This window comes from Felis catus, chromosome B1 (assembly GCF_018350175.1).
Source record: "Felis catus isolate Fca126 chromosome B1, F.catus_Fca126_mat1.0, whole genome shotgun sequence".
Taxonomy (NCBI): domain Eukaryota; kingdom Metazoa; phylum Chordata; class Mammalia; order Carnivora; family Felidae; genus Felis; species Felis catus.
Genome location: NC_058371.1, coordinates 104295946 through 104315569, shown reverse-complemented (window position 1 = coordinate 104315569; position 19624 = coordinate 104295946). Strand labels below are relative to the sequence as shown.

The window sequence follows — 19624 nt, the reverse complement described above, 5'->3', positions numbered from 1 at the left end:
ACAAAATAAAACCAAACCAAACAAAACCTTAAAGTAACAACTAACTTAATATCTCTTATGCATAAGACTTTCTTTTCCCAAACTCAAATTCCCTGTCAAAAGACAAAAACTTACTACCTCTGAGGATATTTAAAAGAATTTTCCATAATAAAAACAATGCAATCACTACTCTACAATGACGTATTATTTTCACTAAAAGGCCAGGACAAAAAAAAATTTGACAATGCACGATTTTGGAGAGTGTTGATATATACTCTTCATTCTTCTTGGCAGTCGAAAGATTGTTACCACCACCTCCTTGGAAGGTAAATAGGCAATTATCTAACAAATTTTAAAATGCATTTATCCTTTGTTCCAGAGATTTTACACAAAAGAAGTACCAGCATATTCACTATGGCACTGTTTGTTACAGCAAAGATAATAAGCTACCTATATCACCACTGGAAGGCTGTTTAAATACATAATGGTACATTTATATAATGGATTACTAGGCAGACATTGAAAAATGGTCATATGTACTGCTGTGAATAATCTCCACAATTTATTAAGTGAAAAAAGAAGGATACAGAGGGAAAAAGAAAAGGTTGCCTTATTTCTGAATCTGTGTTGTTTTCCATTTATCAGATATTGCCTTAATTACTTTATTTTGAACAACAATGTATTATTTGGTAAACATACATTATTGTAAAATATGCCAGTCTAGAATGCAATGGGTAAGAGAAATAATAACACAGATATTACTAGGATGACCTCAGAATTTCAAGTGTTGGATACTATTATAAAAGCCTTTCAAAGATCCCTTTAGGAAGAAACACTTACATAACCCCCCAGAATTGCAGTAGTTGTGCCAAAGAAACTGATGTCAAAAATGCATGTGAAGCTGTCAAAAATGTACAGGAAGCTTTTGAATAAAATTGTTTTGTAAAATGTAGATAAAAAAAGCACTATGTCTAAATTAACATATTTCATGTGATTTAAAAATATGCACAGGTAACTTAAATTGTTAAATCAATATAAAAATAGGCATTTGAATTACTTCAGCTACCAACTTAAAATTTAGTACAATTTATTTCTTACCTTCTCATTGGAAAATGGTGATCAACTTTTTTTTTAAATTCAAAATACTGACTTGACAACTCGAGGTGGATATCTAAACAGACAACTTACAATGGGTGAAAACAGAATTCCTAATGCCCTACCTGTTGTGTTGCTCCAATCTCACTCCCTGCCAGTTTTCCTCATATTAATAAAGAACACCATCACCTCCCTAGTTACTCAAACCAACATCTAGGAATTTCTCGAAATTTCTGTTTCCTTCAAATCTCACATCCAGGCCACGTCCTGTCAATGTGACTCCCAAATCTTGTATCCCAATCTGTTCATTTCTATCTCCTGCATTACACCCTGGTCCAAGTTCCACCACCTCTTGCTATGGACTATGATCACCTGCACCTAACTGGTCTTTCTATATTATACTTGCCCCCTTTCAAATCCATTCTCCCCATAGCAGCCTGAGCAATCTTTGAACAAAGTATATCTTAACATCTTAATTATCCTACTTGGCTTCTCAGTGAATAGAGAATAAAAGCCAAGCTCTTTTAATCCCCTACCTGGCCTCTCTGGGGCTCCTCAAGCAACCAAGCTCTAACTGCCCCCCGTCTGGAATGCTCTCCCGGCACCTACATCTGGCTGATCACTCAGACAGGTCTTCACTGATCTGCCACCTAAAGTGGCATCTGATACATGATGTTCTCACCTCACAGCACCTGAATTCTTATTATCAGATATTTTTCTTGTTTATTAATCTGTTGTTTTGTTGTCTGTCTCCTCCGACCAGATGTAAATTTCATGAGAACTACTTGTCCAACTTGTTCCTGTACTCGGAAAATGCCTGTTACATACTCTGTCCTCAATAAATCCCCTATACTTGGAAAATGCCCGTCTCATAGTGTGTCTACAATAAATAATTCTTGAGTGCAGTGAATGAATCAATAAATAAGGCTCCTAAATTAACTACATCAAGAGAGACAACAGTCTTTTGAATATCTGAATGCTTGTATATTCGTTACAGAAAATCAACATTGTGGTTTAACTATCAATATTTATTATCTCTTGGATATAAGCCTCATAACTTATCATGGTTAAGTTATCCTCATATACCCTGCAGGGCTTATGATATGTCTCATATAGAGTCAGCGCTTAAAAATTCTTTATTCATATGCTTTTTAATACTACATTTGTCACACGTGTTTTATTTCTAGTTATTTTCTTGGAGAGATGAACACAATATTAAACTATACAGGAAAAGCAGATCCAGTATATTCACTCATTCAATCAACAATTTTTATTAACCACGAGTGATGGGGAAGGGGTTTCTCATGACCACATTATTGATTATCTGAGTCCCTGTAGTTATATGTTTAGGTAGGAAAACATATCATATCATATCATAACATCAAAACACTCACTTAAGAACCAACCACAAAGAAAATTAAATCATTCCTCACACCTCTCTCTCTTCAGACATCCCTTAAAGTTCTGCAGTGCATGACCAATGTGGCTATATGAAGTGGGCCTTTCCTCTTAAAAGCATCTATCCTCTCCCAATGATTTTTTAATATTTCAGTTTATACAAATACAAATCACCTGCAAATCAAAATGATAATTCTTTAAAATTTTTTTAAATGTTTATTTTTGAGAGAGAGAGACAGAGCACGAGGGCCGGGGGCAGAGAGAGAGGGAGACATAGAATCCGAAGCAGGCTCCAGGCTCCGAGCTGTCAGCACACAGCCCAACGCAGGGCGCATACTCACAAACCGAACCGTGAGATGATGACCTGAGCCGGAGTCGGATGCTTAACCGACAGAGCCACCAAGTGCCCCCCAAATTAAAATTCTTACATAAGATACAGAATTTCTACAAGTAGATCAAAGTAATGTTGGAGAACCATTACAGTATTATACAAAGCCACTGACAGTTAAGGGCTATGCCCAATTAAAGACCAACTAACAAATAAAGAATCAACAAGGGGAATGATATAACAGATACTTGAAAAGAGAAATTTATTTAAATAATTATATTCAAGATTAAGAAAGGTCCTTGGAGGGTGCCTGAGTGGCTCAGTCAGTTAAGCGTCCAACTTTGGCTCAGGTCATCATCTTGCAGTCTGTTAGTTCAAGCCCCATGTCAGGCTCTGTGCTGACAGCTCAGAGCCTGGAGCTTGCTTCTGATTCTGATTCTGTTTCTCCCTCTCTCTCTCTCTCTCTCTGCCCTTCTCCCCACCTCTCTTTCTTTCACTCTCCTTCTCTCTCCCCACCCAAAAAATAAACATTAAAAAAAAAGAAACGTCCTTGGAAAAAATGATGAAACCTTCACGGTTTCAAAAAGTGTTTTTTTGAAAAAAAAGTCTATATTCCTGTTGTAAAAGTCAAACATGAAAAAGTGAAGTTAATTGGCTGTGAAATAGTTTTGTCAAAAATTGTCCATTCTAAAATTTAGCATGGAATTTTCATTATAATCTACATTTTATTAAATCTAAGATTAATTTACTTTTATAATCTGTGGTTCCATATTCAAGATAAAGTTCCAATCAAAACCTTTTCACTGATTTATTTCCCCATTTTAATTGGATCCATGTTTACATGTCCTTTTTTTTATAGAATGAATTATTCTCATAAGGTAAAGACCTGAGTGTGTCAGGCCCTATTCCAGCTAGGCCGGGCACCAGAGATATAGTAATGAACAACCCTAGACATATCATTCAGTGACCACTCCTCCAAAATTGAAGTTTATATGGTGTTCAGGAGTTTATTTCTGTACATACTGGATTTTGCTGTTCTATAAAGTTAAATGCAAATGCATAAAATGAATAAAGATGGAAAAGATGCCTGTAAATATGACAGATATAAGGGTAAAAAGTACCAGATGGAATTCAAGAAACCTAGATGGTACTTCTGACTGCGCAAATCACTTCTGTGGCCTACGATAGGATCTCTGTGTTCATGTCTCTTCTTTGATTTTGTAAGATTTTGAAAGTATTTATATGAAACATAATGAAAAGAAAAGGGCAACAGTTTATTTAAACCTGGTGAGACAGGCTTTAACAATCCTACTTTCTAAATTATGAAGCTAAATTAAATGGCTGAACCAAAGACATTCTATTTGGTGGCAAAATCTAGAGTCAAATCCAGGTCTCCTTTTCCAAGTCTTATGGCCAGTAAGAAGAAAAAAGTTCCCAGAACATCAATGCTTATCATGAAGGAAACACTCCCTAACTTCTAGCTGCATTTGAAAGTCAAACTCAAATTCACACATACAGGCACAGAGAGAATAAGACTGGAGTGCCTGGGTGACTCAGTCGGTTAGGTTTCCAACTCTCGATTTTGACTCAGGTCATGATCTCATGGTTCCTGAGTTTGCGTCCCTAATCGGGCTCTGTGCTGACAGTGTGGAACCTGTTTAGAATTCTCTCTCTCCCTCTTTCTCTGTCCTTCCCTGGCTTGTGCACACATGCACACTCTCTCTCTCAAAAGAAATAAACTTAAAAAAAAATCACTTACGATAACACATTTTTTAACTTAATTTTTTATACTCAGATCATAAAAGGATGGCATATTAAGCCACTGAGGCAAAAACTGTCTCAAATGACTCAGAGAATAAAGATTCTTAAGGATAGTGTCCTGAAAAATATCTGCCTGAATCCCATGTCTGTTTCTCTGAAACCAGGTCATGTTTTATAAATCTAAAACAGTGCACTGAAAAACCGTATAATGAATGTGTTCAAGGGAAGAGTCATTCTTACGGTTGCTAGATTTAGCAAATAAAAATACAGAACACCCAGTTAAAATTGAGTTTCAGATAAACAATGAATAATTTTTTAGTATAAGTAGTATCTGAAATTCAAATTTAATTGAGTATCCTGTAGTTTATGTGGTCACGCCAGTCCTCTATATTCTTTTTCCCCAACTGAAATTGTTGGCAAATAGACAACAAAGAAAAGGTGGGTTCTATACAGCATACTGATGAGCTCCAGACTATCAAATTACTAACACTAATTTTATCATCAAAAGAACACAGAGGACGACCGCACTGTGATCCTGCGTATAACTGAACCTTTTGAAAGCTTAGAGATAAATAATTAGTAGTATAAAATTCCTCTTTAAACTAAGTTCTTTCAGTTTACTCTCAAAACCACACCATGTATTTTTCATAGAGAAAAAACAAATTATAATTGACTCATAAAACAGAGACTGACTAGTTGCTAAAAATTCTTGGGACTATGAAGCATAAAGGGGCTATGTTTTTAGGAGACTTGAGTTCTAACCTAAGCACTTGTTACTAATGAGTTTTATGACCAGTGACAAACAATTTTCTTCCTCTGAGTTTCAATTTTATCTTCTATAAACCAGGGGAAACACCACCTGTTCTGATTACTTTATGAGAAGTGCAAGGTGCTGTCTTCAGCAAGGTATGAAGTCAAGAATAGCAAACGGGCAATCAGAAGGTAATGCTAGTTCCAGCTATAAGACTACACAGATATGATGCCAAACCAGTCAAAACTTCTCTGGAGTTCAAGTTTTTCAGGTGTAAGCATGGACAGCTGTATTAACAAGCCACTAAGACCCCCTACAAAGTCTGACTTTATCAACAGGTCAACAGGTTATCATTAGGTCAGTCAACTCACTTAATGTCTTTTTGCCCCTCAGCTTCCTCTTCTTTTAAACAGGAGAACGACCTCATGACTCCTTCACTCACCACACAAGGCTGATACATAAGTCAAATTAGAAAATGCTTGTAGGAGCATTCCAAAATCTCTTCCATATATTTAAGATTTTGCTATCTCCTGAACCCTTCATACTCATTCCAATGGAGACACAGGGTTTGGGCTAAGGAGAAGTAGCTGTTCATTTCTTCATAAAGTTCCCCCAAGAGAATCAGAAAAAGGATGAGGAGAGAAAGGTGTTTCTGGTACAACACCACAGGCTAAGTGGGCTAAATGGGGTCTGGAAACAGGCTGGCTACTGGCATCCTGACGACTGCTTGAAGTCCTCAAGTCCTTGGCCAAAGCAGATACTGCAGAATGCCATTCTTTATAGAATCCCATGAAGTTCCTCCTCCTCCCCAAGAATAAAGAGTTACATCATAATTCTACGCAAGTTGCATCCTAACCATCTGAGCAAAAAGGAAAGAGACACAAGTTCCACAAGTATTTTTACCCCGTGCTACAAGCACTAATAACTTAGAGACTTTGCTGTCATGGATAAGCATGTCCTTGCCAACTGCCTGGCAAACCTGGGAGCACTTAAAAGCAGGACAGCCCTCTTAGAGTCTTTTGGTTGATTTCACTTTACAAGGCTGTTAATGAAAGCTAACAGGGCCCAGAAACTTGAAGTAAAGCCATAGCCCAGGGAAATGCAGTGAAAATTGGTGCCAAGAGTTTATAGTTGATGATAAGATCCTGATGTTTAACATCCCATCCAAATCATTCCCTCTCTCCTTACCAAAATCTGTTATCCTCCAGTCACTTATATCCTTCCTTATTTTGACACAAAAAATGTCTTACTTCATAAATGAATTGTATTATATACCATTTTTAAATGGGTAGATTAAATTTAGTTTTGTGTTTGTTTTTAATTTTTACAGTATGTCTTAAAATAAGTAGACCCTGGAGGGTACCAAAATCAACATTGGGAGCTATTCCTCTCAGGTAACACAATGTGAACACCATCTGTGGTTTCAAACTTGTATACATCATAGATGCTGCTGAGGCACACAGAGGGACCCTTTCCCCCACTGTGCACGTAAAGAGCCCAAATGACTGATATTAATTAGATAATAGGAAATAAAGCCAAATGGCAGCTGCCAAAAACTTGCCAAGAGTTGTCATACATGTGCCCTGAATTTTAAATTTCAAATCTTTTTAAATAATGAATTCAATCAGAAGTCTACGGTCTCCATATCCTACTTTAGGGAAGACTCTTACAGCCCAAACTGCTCATGCAATGGCAATTTGATATAAAAAATCAGTGTCATGAAGAATATTGTTTAATGCATTCTGATTTCACTGGGGTTCTTTACAATACTGCCAGCACACACCCTTCAAAATGGTGTTACAAAGTAGGTGGAGCACCCTACAAAATTAAATGAGTTCATGCACTCAAAAGGCCAGGAAGCCAGGTTCCAGCAGCTGCAGCAGGAAAAGGCTGAGCTGCATATTTCCAGTGTTGAACATTTTTCATTTTTAGTAATACACAGAGGGATGACCAAATTAATTTGTGAATGATAAAAAAAAAAAGATAAAAAAAATTCAGGGTGGGGGGGGAAGCATAGAAGATGAATGGTCATTTTTTTATGATAGTTGTAACAGAGTTTATTTCCTTAAAATTATACACATGGCAGAACCCTGTGTACTTCTGTTTTTTTAAGTAGATAAAAGTATACTTCTTAAAATGATAGACTCAACTAAGTTAATGATTTAACTTAACGTTTCAAATCTAGTAATACCTTTTTTATAGATATTTAAATAGGTTTAAGTTTATATATTAGGCACACCTCATCTTCTTTACAAAAATATTACAAGTTGATTAGCAATCCTCATTGAAAAAATGAAAGGTAACTTAAGGCATATACTCTGTTAGGAATCAAAACTTTCCTCCTTTTTCAATTTCTCATTTTCACACAAGATTATTATAGACCTATGACAGAAAAGAAAACTACAATTTATAGCTTATGTTCTAGAAATTTTCCACTCATCTAGACATGCCACAGCTTCTTCCAAATACCTTCTATCTAAAAGTATTAAATAGGAAATGCAAAACCTACTCACAGGACAGACAGATGTAAACTCTTGTAGAGATTTCAAATATGGTTAGCAAAAGACACACACACACACACACACACACACACACACACACACACAGATGCCTATGTCCATAAGGGCTCCATGCAGCAATATATTTACTTTCCACCAAAGTTGAAGTGCTCACTCATCTTACAAAATGAATCTTGAAAAAGACAGAAATGCTTTAAAATGCACATTTAATATTCCAGATGTCTTGAAAGGGAAAATGATTAAAATATTCTGTCTGGGTTTTATAGAATATTTCTTGGCATCTAGAAACCTAAGGGGGAAAAAAAGGAAAATTTACGAGGCAAAGTAAAATTGTGATATAAACGCAGTAATTCTCATGAGTTAAAAATACAATTAGATGAAACCTAATTGTAGAGCAACTAGTTCAATGCATTTTGTACTCTTGCCTAAAAAAATGTACCAAAGGATGAAAATTATTTGAAAATATATTGTATTTAGGGTATTTGTGTTCTAATACTAAAAATATAATTGTGATGGCCTAGTACCTAAATATTCAGCCACTCTATTTTAAAATGTCATTGGAGAGTTCCCACTTTTTAATACTCTAAAATTATAGATGGAAACTAAACCCACTTGGGCAAAGTCTCTAAGCAAATCATTTAGTAATGCGTATGCACATTAAGGGGCCCTAGGAGAAACTTTAACCTCTTCCTGAGTTAGATTCCACATGATATTAAATCTATGAGCCTTTGCCTTGCTTCCTTTAACACTGACACTAAACTTCAGTAAAGCCTGGTGGGGAAGGGCCCTAAGTGGGACAGACTTGAGCTTCAACCCCACAGCTATTTCTTTCTAAGGGTGAAGTATATTATTCACTCCCTCAATAAAATGAATGAAGATAATGACATAACCTTTCTCAGGTTGTTCAGAAAATTAAAGGAAATAATGCATATAAAGTGACAGCATAGAGTCTGGGACATACAAATGTTATGTTTAATACAGTGTTTAATACACAATAATTATTTTTAAGTTAATCAAATATTATTAAATAATGGAGTACATCTTCAAAAGTGGTTTTTTTTTTTTTTTGGAAAAACAATTTATTCAGTGGGCTTGTACAGAGTAACTAGATGTTAGCCATTGCTTCTTCTGAAGCTCCTAGTTTTAAAACACTAATATCTCTACAGAAACACATGAAAAAAAATTAAGTTGCTTGAATGTTAGTATTTTCTCAAATTATAACTGAAAAAACATAAGACTCCCTAGACAAATAACTACACTTACATATGATGTAATTTTTTGAATAACATATAAAAATAAAGAACTTAACAGTTGAGAAAAATAATTGCAAGAACATAGTTTGTTTCTCCGTTACTACTTAAAAAAAACTTTTTTTGCAAAAATAAGTTAGAGATTTGGGGATGATTCTTTTTGAAAAAATTGAAAGATAAAATAAAACTGACAACACATGTGAGAAAACATAACTAATTACCTATAATGAAAATTATAGCAATATTTCACAGTAACCATAATTCTAAACTGGAGAATGGTTTTAATACTAGACCAAAAAAATGCTTTAACACTCTGCTAGAGATTTGGGGACTAAAGTTGGTCTGTTTTAGCTCCTACCCAAGGGGCTCGCTTGAGGAAAGTCTGGAAGGCTGAAGCCTGGGCCTCAAGCACAGCTACGCAGCAAGTCCTTGAGCAGTGTAACATTTGGGGAGATTTGCAGGGTGCCTCAAACAAAACAGGGTAAAAAACTGCAGGCCCCGAATGATCCAGAAAAAACAATGCATTCCCATGCTTTTAAGTTTACTATTAAAACATCATCCCTTTTTCTTTCTCTCCAGTGCTTTTTTTATTTCGTAGGTCATGTGAATTAATCACTTTAAAACCAGAATTACAAAGAGTGTACTAATTTCCTGTCTGGAAAGCGATGGTTGATAACTTGTATGGAAATCTGCTAAAATTATCCGTAGGAAAAACACAAAAGTAACTCACATAAAGTATAATGTTAGATATTTTTCCTGCTCTTTGATCCTGATTTTATACAGTTTTAGTTACACTGTTTGCATAATTTGACCTGGATCCACTACTCATTTCTGGAAAGTACTTAAAGAAGGAAACTGTTCAATCTGAGAATCTGATAATCTGCTCTCCTTGTGAAAATAAAGAATGCTTAGGGTTGAAAGAGCTTTTTCAGCTCATTAATGAATTTTTCTGCCTTGATTCCTCCCCACCCCACCTCCACTCCCACTTTAAAACCCAGGGTTATTAACCTGAGCCAGTCCCAAAGCTGGGGACAACCCACCCCGGGAGGTCTGGACTCCCGGTCCAATTACCTTTCCAGTAGCACAACAATCCACAAATGGCTCTGTCCAAATCATTAATATTCATGTAAAATATAAGGACATTTTTTAAGATTTTATTTATTCTTGAGCGAGAGAGACAGAGCATGGGCAGGGGAGGAGCAGAGCGAGAGAGGGACACAGAATCCAAAGCAGGCTCCAGGCTCTGAGCTGTCAGCACAGAGCCCGATATAGGGCTCAAACTCACAAGCTGTGAGATCATGACCTGAGCCCAAGTCGGACTCGGACACTCAACCAACTGAGGCACCCAGGCACCCCAAGGACTCTTAAAGTCTATAAAAATCGCTGTTTTATTGTTCTAATTCCCACTTACCAGAATAAAGAAATGACTATCAAAGTTTGTGATTATATGATTCTCAAGGTAAACTACTGAAATTCACTCTCCAAAAGGGAAGGAAATATGCATTATTTCCTTTAAATTTCTATGAAGTAAATGCTGCTTCCATTTTACAGAAAAGGCAAATAAAGCACCTAAGTTCATACTCTTTGAAAGAAAAAGTTCTAGGGTTGAAGCTTAGACTGCTCCTACCTAGGGCCCTTAACCAACATCAGTAAAAATCAATACTAAACAATTCAGAACAGTGGCTCCTAACCAAGTAATAGCACCAATCCTTGGGGGCATTTGGAACTGTGGGTCACAATGATGGGAGTGCTCCTGGCATTTAGTTTCTGGGGTCCAGGGATGTTAAATAACCTGCAATTTGTTGAACAGCCTCTCGCAACAACAAAAAAAGGTCACCACTGAATGCCAATAGCATCCCTTTTGAGAAGCACTGGCTCAGATGAAGAAAAGATGAATATACTATAATAATAGGCTGTTAAATGAAACTGGGGAGATTTGGAGCACCTCCAAGTGACATCCTCACATAATGTCTACTGTGATGTTACCGTGATCAGTTCTCTTGGATCTGGTATGAAAAGGAAATGAACGCTCTGCCTGAAGTTACTTAGTATTTCCAAGTTTTCTCCAGCTATGAAAACATCTGAGAAGTTGACTGGGACCAAATATAAATAAAATGCAGAATCGCTTCATATGGTTTCACATTCACATTTGATGGAGAGTTAAAAGAAACAGGTTTTGTAATTTTCCATGCATTTGCAATCACATGTATGAAAAACGTTCCTTAAAGGAAAACCTACTTACATCTGAAAGAACACATCATAACTGACATCTCTGCTGTAAATATGTAAATTGATTTGTTTTGCATATGGGAAAGACTGCACTAGATTGCCGTTTTTCAATCTGAGGTATGAGAAGGCCTGAGAATACAAAACAAGTACGTTTTAAAGACCTGTAATTTTTCTATGAAAATATTCTAATTTTGTGCTTTCACACTGATGACAATTAAAACCGCTAAAAAAGGTGAAAGAAGTACACTTTAAAATACTGGGATGACCACCTTCAAACCAAGTACTAGCCTACAATTTTAACACTCAGATTTATATCTGTGTTTACAACCATACGAACAGCTCAATGATCCCAGGATAAGGAAAAAAATAAAAAAGAGACAAATTTAATCTGCAAGTGTGCTTTCAAACCAAGCAAAAAAAAAAAAAAAAAGAAAAAACAAAAACAAAAACAAAAACAAAAACAAAAAAAAACACAAAAGCTATGCTATAGCAATAAAAGCTTCATGACTGTTCGGACCCAGTGGGAGAAGTGAATCATCATTAGGGCAACTGTAGCAAAGGTGAACTGACCTCACCAAACTCTTTATTGAGCAGTCAGGGCCACATGCAGTCTGCAAGGGTGATGTAATAAATACTGTCAATCTGCATCTGGCTGGAGTTTTACCATTTTTATTCATAGTTAGCTTATAAATTTATTTTGGTATTATAATTGGAAAAATGCTGAAATTATGATTAAATTATACCTACTCTTAGGAATCCCATATTTAACCAACATTAAATAAAAGGAAGTCCAACACTAGGTATGGTAGATACCTAGAATTTCTGGCTATGCCTATATCACTTTCTTTTAGGAATTCTCTCTCCTTCAATGGCATATCACATTATGGGTTACCTGCTCCAAGAAAGTAGTCGGACGACCCTATTCTTCTGGATACACTGACTGGACCAGAGCAGGCACATGACTCAAGCAAGGCCAGAGAAAGTTTGAGAGGACTGACACAGATGACTCGGTAGTTCTCTAACATCAGGATTTTAACACCCACAGAAAGTTGCCATAAAAAAGCTTCCAGCACATAAAGAAAGCATACAGAATAAAGCCAACACAGCATAGGGCCAAAAAATGGATGGAAGGATGGGATGGATAGATGGATGGATGGGCTGAAGGAAGGACAAACAGATTAAATAGATTTACATACAAACAGAATCCCGACAATATTTGATCAGATGAATTTCACAGACAAATCTATTTCCAGGCACTTAATTATGTAAGACAATTTTGTATAAATTCAAGTAGGGTTACATATGACCAAAAGTTTTCTAACTAACATACCACAGATCAATAAGAATGTCTTTCTTATCAGGAGAACATTACTTAAGTTTGAGAAACATTGGATTAAAGATCTTTTCTAAATCTAAAGTTCAAAAATCCTGCATGTGTGTATGTGTGTGTGTTTTAAGTATTTCATCAGCTTAAAGAGTCAGGATTTTTTTCTCTTCTTTCAACCTCAGCATAGGTATTCAACAGAGAGTAGAAATAATGATTGCTATTTTTTTTATAATTATCACTAAGGATATATTAGATGGAGATCTTTTTTTCTCCCAAGTTTAGATTTTTTTTTTTTAATTTTTTTTTCAACGTTTTTTATTTTTTTATTTTTGGGACAGAGAGAGACAGAGCATGAACGGGGGAGGGGCAGAGAGAGAGGGAGACACAGAATCGGAAGCAGGCTCCAGGCTCTGAGCCATCAGCCCAGAGCCCGACGCGGGGCTCGAACTCCCGGACCGCGAGATCGTGACCTGGCTGAAGTCGGACACTTAACCGACTGCGCCACCCAGGTGCCCCATCCCAAGTTTAGATTTAATAAAATTATTCACAGAAGATAATTTGCTGATTTTAGAATTCAGAATCAAGGGGAAAGTCTTGAAGGATACAGAAGCTAACAATGGCACATAACACTTTAAAAAGCATGCTTAGTACAAACTATAAACCAGAGAAATAAATAAATATCTTTAAAAGCTTTTTAATTATTTTATCTTTTTAATGTTTTTATTTATTTATTTTTGAGAGAGAGGGGAACGGGGGCAGACAGAGAGGGAGAGAGAGAGAATCCCAGGCAGGCTCCACGCTGTCAGTGCAGAGCCTGATACGGGGCTAGATCTCACAAATTGTGAGATCATGACCTGAGTCAAAATCAAGAATTGGATGCATAACCAGCTGAGTGTCCCAAGTGTCTCAAAAAGCTTTTTACAATACTTATCAAAATGATTCTTAAAAACCTAACACTCAGTTAGCTTTACCTGCCTGAAACATTTGGTTGGCCATAAGTATAAATTCCCACCAGTTAGAGAAAATGAATACAACATTTACATCATGAAAAAATATATATAATTCCAAACAAAATGAGAATGCCAAGTCAGTAAATAAGATTACAGAGCTAAGTATCAGATGAATGACTCATGTGGAAAGACTTTCTTCAATTTTTATGCCTAGGTATATAGCTCCCAGGCACTTTTTGCTGAGAACTTGATATAACAGATATTTCCAAGACCACATCAATCAGCTGTAAACACTGGTCAATGGAATCTACATCTGTCCAGCTAAACTAATTTCATCGGAAGCCCTGCAAAGTCAGTAGCTAGTCTGCATCCTAAATTCAGAAATTAGTCATTTTTCAACCCTCCACTATCAAACAACTCAGTGATTTATTTAATTGCCCTTAAGTCTTTACCAAAGGCTTTCATCCTAGGAAGAGGTTTTTATCCTACAATCAACTCTGAGAACAAAGAGCAAATCTAACTGAACCTAACAGTTATAGGTTTAATAAATTATTAATGTGAAAAATGTTTTGGGAATAAACTAATAAACATCAACCAGTTCTGCGTAACCTTTTCAACGACGGAAGAAATCTTTCCTGAGCATTATTAAAATGCACTGGGAAGTTCAAAGTTCTAAGTTAATTTGTGTTTTCAAATTTAAAGGAAAGGAAGCATATTACTAAGACACATTCCCTGTAATCAGATAAGGATGAAACTTTACCTGTACAACTTGAAAGCCAGTTTCAGATATTTTAAATATTTAAATACTTAGGTGGAATTACTTAAAAAGAAAATTTTGTTGCACAACATATTCAAAATGTTAAATATTGCACGTCTTGAGATGTTGAAAACATGATCCTAGGAAAATACAGATCTGAAAAAAAGCTACTGAATTGTACTATGTGCCTATTTCAGATTTTGTTAGCTAAGCAGATAGATTTATTTTGAGATACCATCTACGACTAGTTGCGACTGCATTAATTCTACCACATTCTTAGGAACCATGACCTTGTACTGCAGGCTCTAAAATGGGTCTGATTTTGAAACCTTGAGAACACTAGAGATAGAAGGGGCCATGAGAAACATCATTTCAGGGGCTCCTACAGCTTCTTCTAAGAGAAAGGAATTCCATACATATGAGTACTCTTAGGGCACTAAAAAGCAGTTTAGAGCTGGCTATATGAACCCTGGTTATAAACAATACAAAAAGAAAAGGCCGTTATTGCATCAGATTTACCATCATAAAAATATTATAAATAATATTAAAGTCAGACTGAGTCAACAATCAGGGTTTTATTATATTCAACACTAGCGACAGCTTAATCAAATATGCTTAACAAATCAGTTGTCTGAAAATTGAAAATTATATTCCTATATAATTACAGACACAATAATTTTTAAAAGTAGATAGCAATATTTATTTTATATCCATCATCTGATTTTAAAATAAATATCTTGCAAATAAAAATGGTAAGCTTTTAGAGATGAGAAAAAATTATGAAGAAAAAAATGTCAAGTAATTCAGCACAGCTTTGCAGTGTCAAATAAAAGGTCTATCTCAGAAAGCTACTTGGGAGTGTAAAACTTCTGTTTCTGGACTTTGATCCAAGCGATCATAAAAACTTGTCCTCACTTAGTAACTCCTATTTTCATTATATGCCAAATATTCTCAAGCTTTAGCCTAGTACAAAACAAAGCAGTAAAGTCAATCATGTTACCCCTACCATGCTAAATAAACTATAACACCACCCACAATGGCAGAGATGATTAGTAACTAATGAAAGGTAACATTATTTTAATATGCTGTCAAGAATAACAACAGCTGTTTAAGTGGCATTAGCACCCAGAAGACTTCATTTGCAAATACATGAAGATTAGAGCCCTTGATTAACACAGTATCTCAGGCGGGTAGGACTGAGGAAGTTGTCTAGAATAGTGAGGGTGGAAATTTTCCATATGTTGTACTTTTACTAGTCTCAAATTATTTTTTTATGCCAAAAGATTATGTTATGGATTGTTCAACCAACACTCTCAAATTCACATCAACAGTCGGTGATTACTAAAAAGCATCTGTGCTCCAAGCTTTTAGCTTTTAACTGGGTGCTTAGCCTTGTATTTGAAGATACAGGAAACAATCTAATACAGCGGCAGAATTGCTTTCGAGGTCAACCAAACCCATGGGTATTTAAATGAGAATTTAGGAATGCCAGAACCTTCATTCTGTTCGATGACTACTATTGAGTACAGATCATTCAGTCTGGAGATAGGATAAAGAGGCATGCATGAATGTCAAATGACAACAATCAAATCAAATAATGTAGAAACAGTTCCATCCACATGCCTGTCTACACTCACAGATGGCCAATCTAAGTGTATCCAAATTTCTTTTAAATTTTAAAACATGTTAAATGTTTCTACAGAACTGTTTCATGGGTTTTCTGAATCACTGACAGTATTCACATTACACTTACAAAATGTAACAAAAGGAAAAAAGCGAAGTAATGTGAGCTTCTAGTTAAAAAAAAAATCTTAGCTGTAAAGTTAAAATGTCTGCAAATAAATTTTTACTACAACCATAAGACTCACACTGGGTTTAGAAGTTTGGCATTTTTATAATCAACTACTGTCTAATCTCACAATCTTAAATCTCCAGTTAATGCCACCAAATATAAGACCAAACGGGAACCTCTGACTACACACAAGCTCTTAGATTATATTCTTTAAACTGACAACTTTCAGCACTTCATAACTCTTAAAACTGAGGGCCTGTACTACTCTTAAACATTTTATACTTTCGTTTTCCAACTCCTATTCAACATAAGCTCTTATAAATACATAAGAATATATACACACAACACACACATATCAGAGAAAGTGGTCAGCCTATGTCAATATAAACTATAATACAAAAACTAACTTAAAAAATCTTCATATAGAGTCTCAGATGATCTAAATTTTACACAGAGCAGTGTAACTTTGAGAAATTGGGATTTTAATCTTTTGCTACTTGGGAGAAGAAGTAATGTGAACAGAAAAGTAAATTTAATTCTTTCCATTTATTTTCCAGTAAAATGTTTTTCAAAGTTTTGGCAGGCTCGGAGTGAGGTGTTCTTACCTATGACTACTTAAAAAGAACCACTAAACAATCCCAAATTTCTGACTTTAAAGGGAGAGATGGGAAAAAAAGAAAAGGACAATTTATGTTGATTTGTAAGACAAATCACTTTTTTCTTTCAACTATTAATAATATGCCACCTCCCAAAAACACCTTGACACACTTAAAAAAAAATCAGCCCAGTTCTCCTGCTCACTCCCCGTTCAACGAGGGCAGAAAGGTGGATGAGTGCAAGGGGGAAAGGAAACGAAGGGCAGATGGCCTCGGAGTAGCAGGTGACCGCTGAAAACTGTCGGCCACAGCAATCAGCAATTCCAGATCTAGATGGCCTTAGTGCCTTACCCTACACTCGCAGCAAAGTGTGTTTTGAAAAGAAACCACTTTCTTTCCAGGGTTTATCCTCCGCTTGCTCCAGATTTAAGATTCTGAAGGAAGAAGGCCAAAATGGGAAAGCCAACTTTAAAAGGAGGGCGGAGTAATTAAACAGAAGAGGTAAGATCTGCCCTAAGCAGTAGCCTCTATCAAAAAAACCCCGAAAGTAATGAAATCGATACAAATTCGTTAGGAAAAACAGTCTTAAAAAAAGAGTCCCTTCTAAGATACCAAAGTAACACACCGCAAGAGAATAAAGGAAAACAAAAATGTCAGACAGTCCATTTTCAATGAAGATTCCTCCGCTGCTGTGACCCGGCGCCACCACCCCAGCACCCGGCCCCGCGCCCCCAGGGAAAGTGGGAAGGGAGGGGATGCTGAAGGAACTACCTGGTTTTGTCTCCAAAGGGCAACATATCAAACATGGGAAGTTCAAAGTGCAGACCATGCGGGCTCCGCAGACCCTGGGTTCCAGAGGCGCCGGAGGGCGACGACGTGCCCAGGTGAGACGGTGACTCCAAGCCCGCTCCCCTACCGACCCCGCCACCGCGCCGCTGCCAGCCGCCGCCCGCTCGTCCCGCGCTGCGCCGCCCCCTGGCGGGGAGCGCCCGGCACAGCGGAGACGGAGCGCGGGCGGGTGGGACCCCAGCGCCGTGCCCCGGCTGGCCGCTCCACCATCACCGCCTCGAGTGCGTCTCCCTAGCGGCCGAGGCGGCCAGCGCCGGCTGCCCGACGGCCGCTGCCTGGATGTGGCGGCGGAGGACACGGGACCCTTCTCCTAAGAGGTGCGTCCTGGAATCAGCCCGAGTCGGCTTCCCACCAACTCCTCAGGCTTTGAGGGATCCGCCCGCCACACACTCCCCTCTCCACCTCCTCCTTCCTCGGCTTCAGCCCCAATGCCTTCCCAACTCAAGGCGAGCGTTTCCCACGCGCGCCCAACTGCCCCCCGGGCGGCCGCCTCCCAAAGGACAGGCGCCCTCCTCCCAGCCCTCCGCAGCGGCCGCCCGGCGCTTGGCTCTCGACCAGAAAGAGCTGGCCTCTGGGGTCGGCTGGGGCCGCGCGGGACCCGCCAGCCCCCAGCTGTCCGCTCCCGCCGCGCCTCCCCCGCGCCCTTTGTGTGCGCGCCGCGAACCCCTCTGCGGAGCGGTTTCAGCGGCGCCGCCTTGGGAGCAGGAGAGAGTGAAAGGAAACGCGCGGGCCAAACTAAGGACTGGAAGGGGGCAAAAGGCGACAGCACTTACTCTGGGAAGATTCCGGCATGTTGCAGCCTTTGGGCTCCTCGTGGTCTCGCCCCTACCCCGGCTTCCCCGCCCCGCCAAGGGCCGGGGCGAGGGGGGACGGGGGAGGAGCGGAGCCGCTAGGACCGAGTTGGAAATGGTGCTTCCGGAGCTGCAGGGAAGGGGCTCAAAAACTGTTTTGGTTTCGCTAAGGAGATTTAGGGGGACCAGGAGGCTAGAGAAGGGCTGGAGGAAGGCCCATGAGCGCGGGTGTATGTAAATAATCTTGCTCTCAGGGAATACCAGGGCAGCCGAGGTGTATGTCTGGGGGGAGGGGGGGGTCCGCATGTACATTTTTGTATTTGAACTTTGTGAGCAAGTTGGATCGAATCCCATGTTTGGGCTTTTCGACTGTACTTGCCATAAAGTCGAGGTCTCTATACCCTAACAGGACCAAGGACCTACTTAAAAAGCCAAGGGCCTGGGAACGGAGGTTGTTTAACGGTGGAGGCAGGGGAAAATTCAGCAGGGGAGAGAGATGAGCCCCCAGGTCACTCTCAGCGACCCGGCTGAGTCTTCCAGGGGGTCCTCTTCTTACCTGGTGGCTTTCCTAACAAAGTAAGAGAAGGTAAAGTCCCAGTGATCATCCAGCCACGCTTCCACCGAATCCTGGTCCCGCTGCAACTGCGACCCCCCGGGGCCCGGGCTGGCCCGCTCCATGATCCGCGCCCCGAGTCTCTGCAGCTGGTTTGTGCTGTTTTCCACCCCAGCTGGGGTCCCTCCCTCGGAGGAGCAGGACTCTGCCCCGAGACCCTCCCCCTCCGCCTTGCTCCAGTCCGGCTGGCTTTCGGCGAAGCTGCTCGGGCTCCTGGCCAGCCTCTTGCCGCGCCCCTCCTCTCCCGGTCCTCACCGCTCCCAGGTGTGGCGGGTGGGGCAGGCGCTGCAGCCGCGCGTCCTCCCTGGGGTCTGGTGGAAACCGGCTCTCGCAGTGTCTCAGGTCCCCAGATTCCAAGGCGGCGGCAGAGGCAACTGGCGAGCTCTCCGGAAGCTAAGTGGCCACGGCTGGAAGGAGGCCACGCCACCGCTGGGGTGCGCTGTGTGCTGAGCGGGATCCAGGGGAGCGCGCAAAGGTGACTGTGGGTGTGTTCGCAGATGCCCCGCTGTCAGAAAGGGAGAGTCGCGATGTGTGCGCCCATCCTAAATCCCGAAAGCTGGAGCTAGGGGAAGTTTCCACGCAAAGTAAGAGGTGCTGCTACCCTGGGCACTTTTTCCTCTGGGCTGACTGAACAATGAC

The 19624-nt window shown here is 39.2% G+C and overlaps 1 protein-coding gene across 5 annotated transcripts in view; it reads right to left on the bottom strand.

The window, feature by feature from the left end:
• PDE5A (phosphodiesterase 5A) overlaps positions 1 to 19404 on the bottom strand; it is a 142823-nt gene extending 123419 nt beyond the window's left edge. Inside the window, exon 1 of one of the 5 annotated variants that reach the window (XM_019828144.3) lies at positions 18929 to 19404. In XM_019828144.3, coding sequence (XP_019683703.1) covers positions 18929 to 19050 — 122 coding nt within the window. In that variant the 5' untranslated portion in view covers positions 19051 to 19404. 5 annotated transcript variants of the gene reach the window in all.
• Between the last annotated feature and the right edge of the window lie 220 nt (positions 19405 to 19624).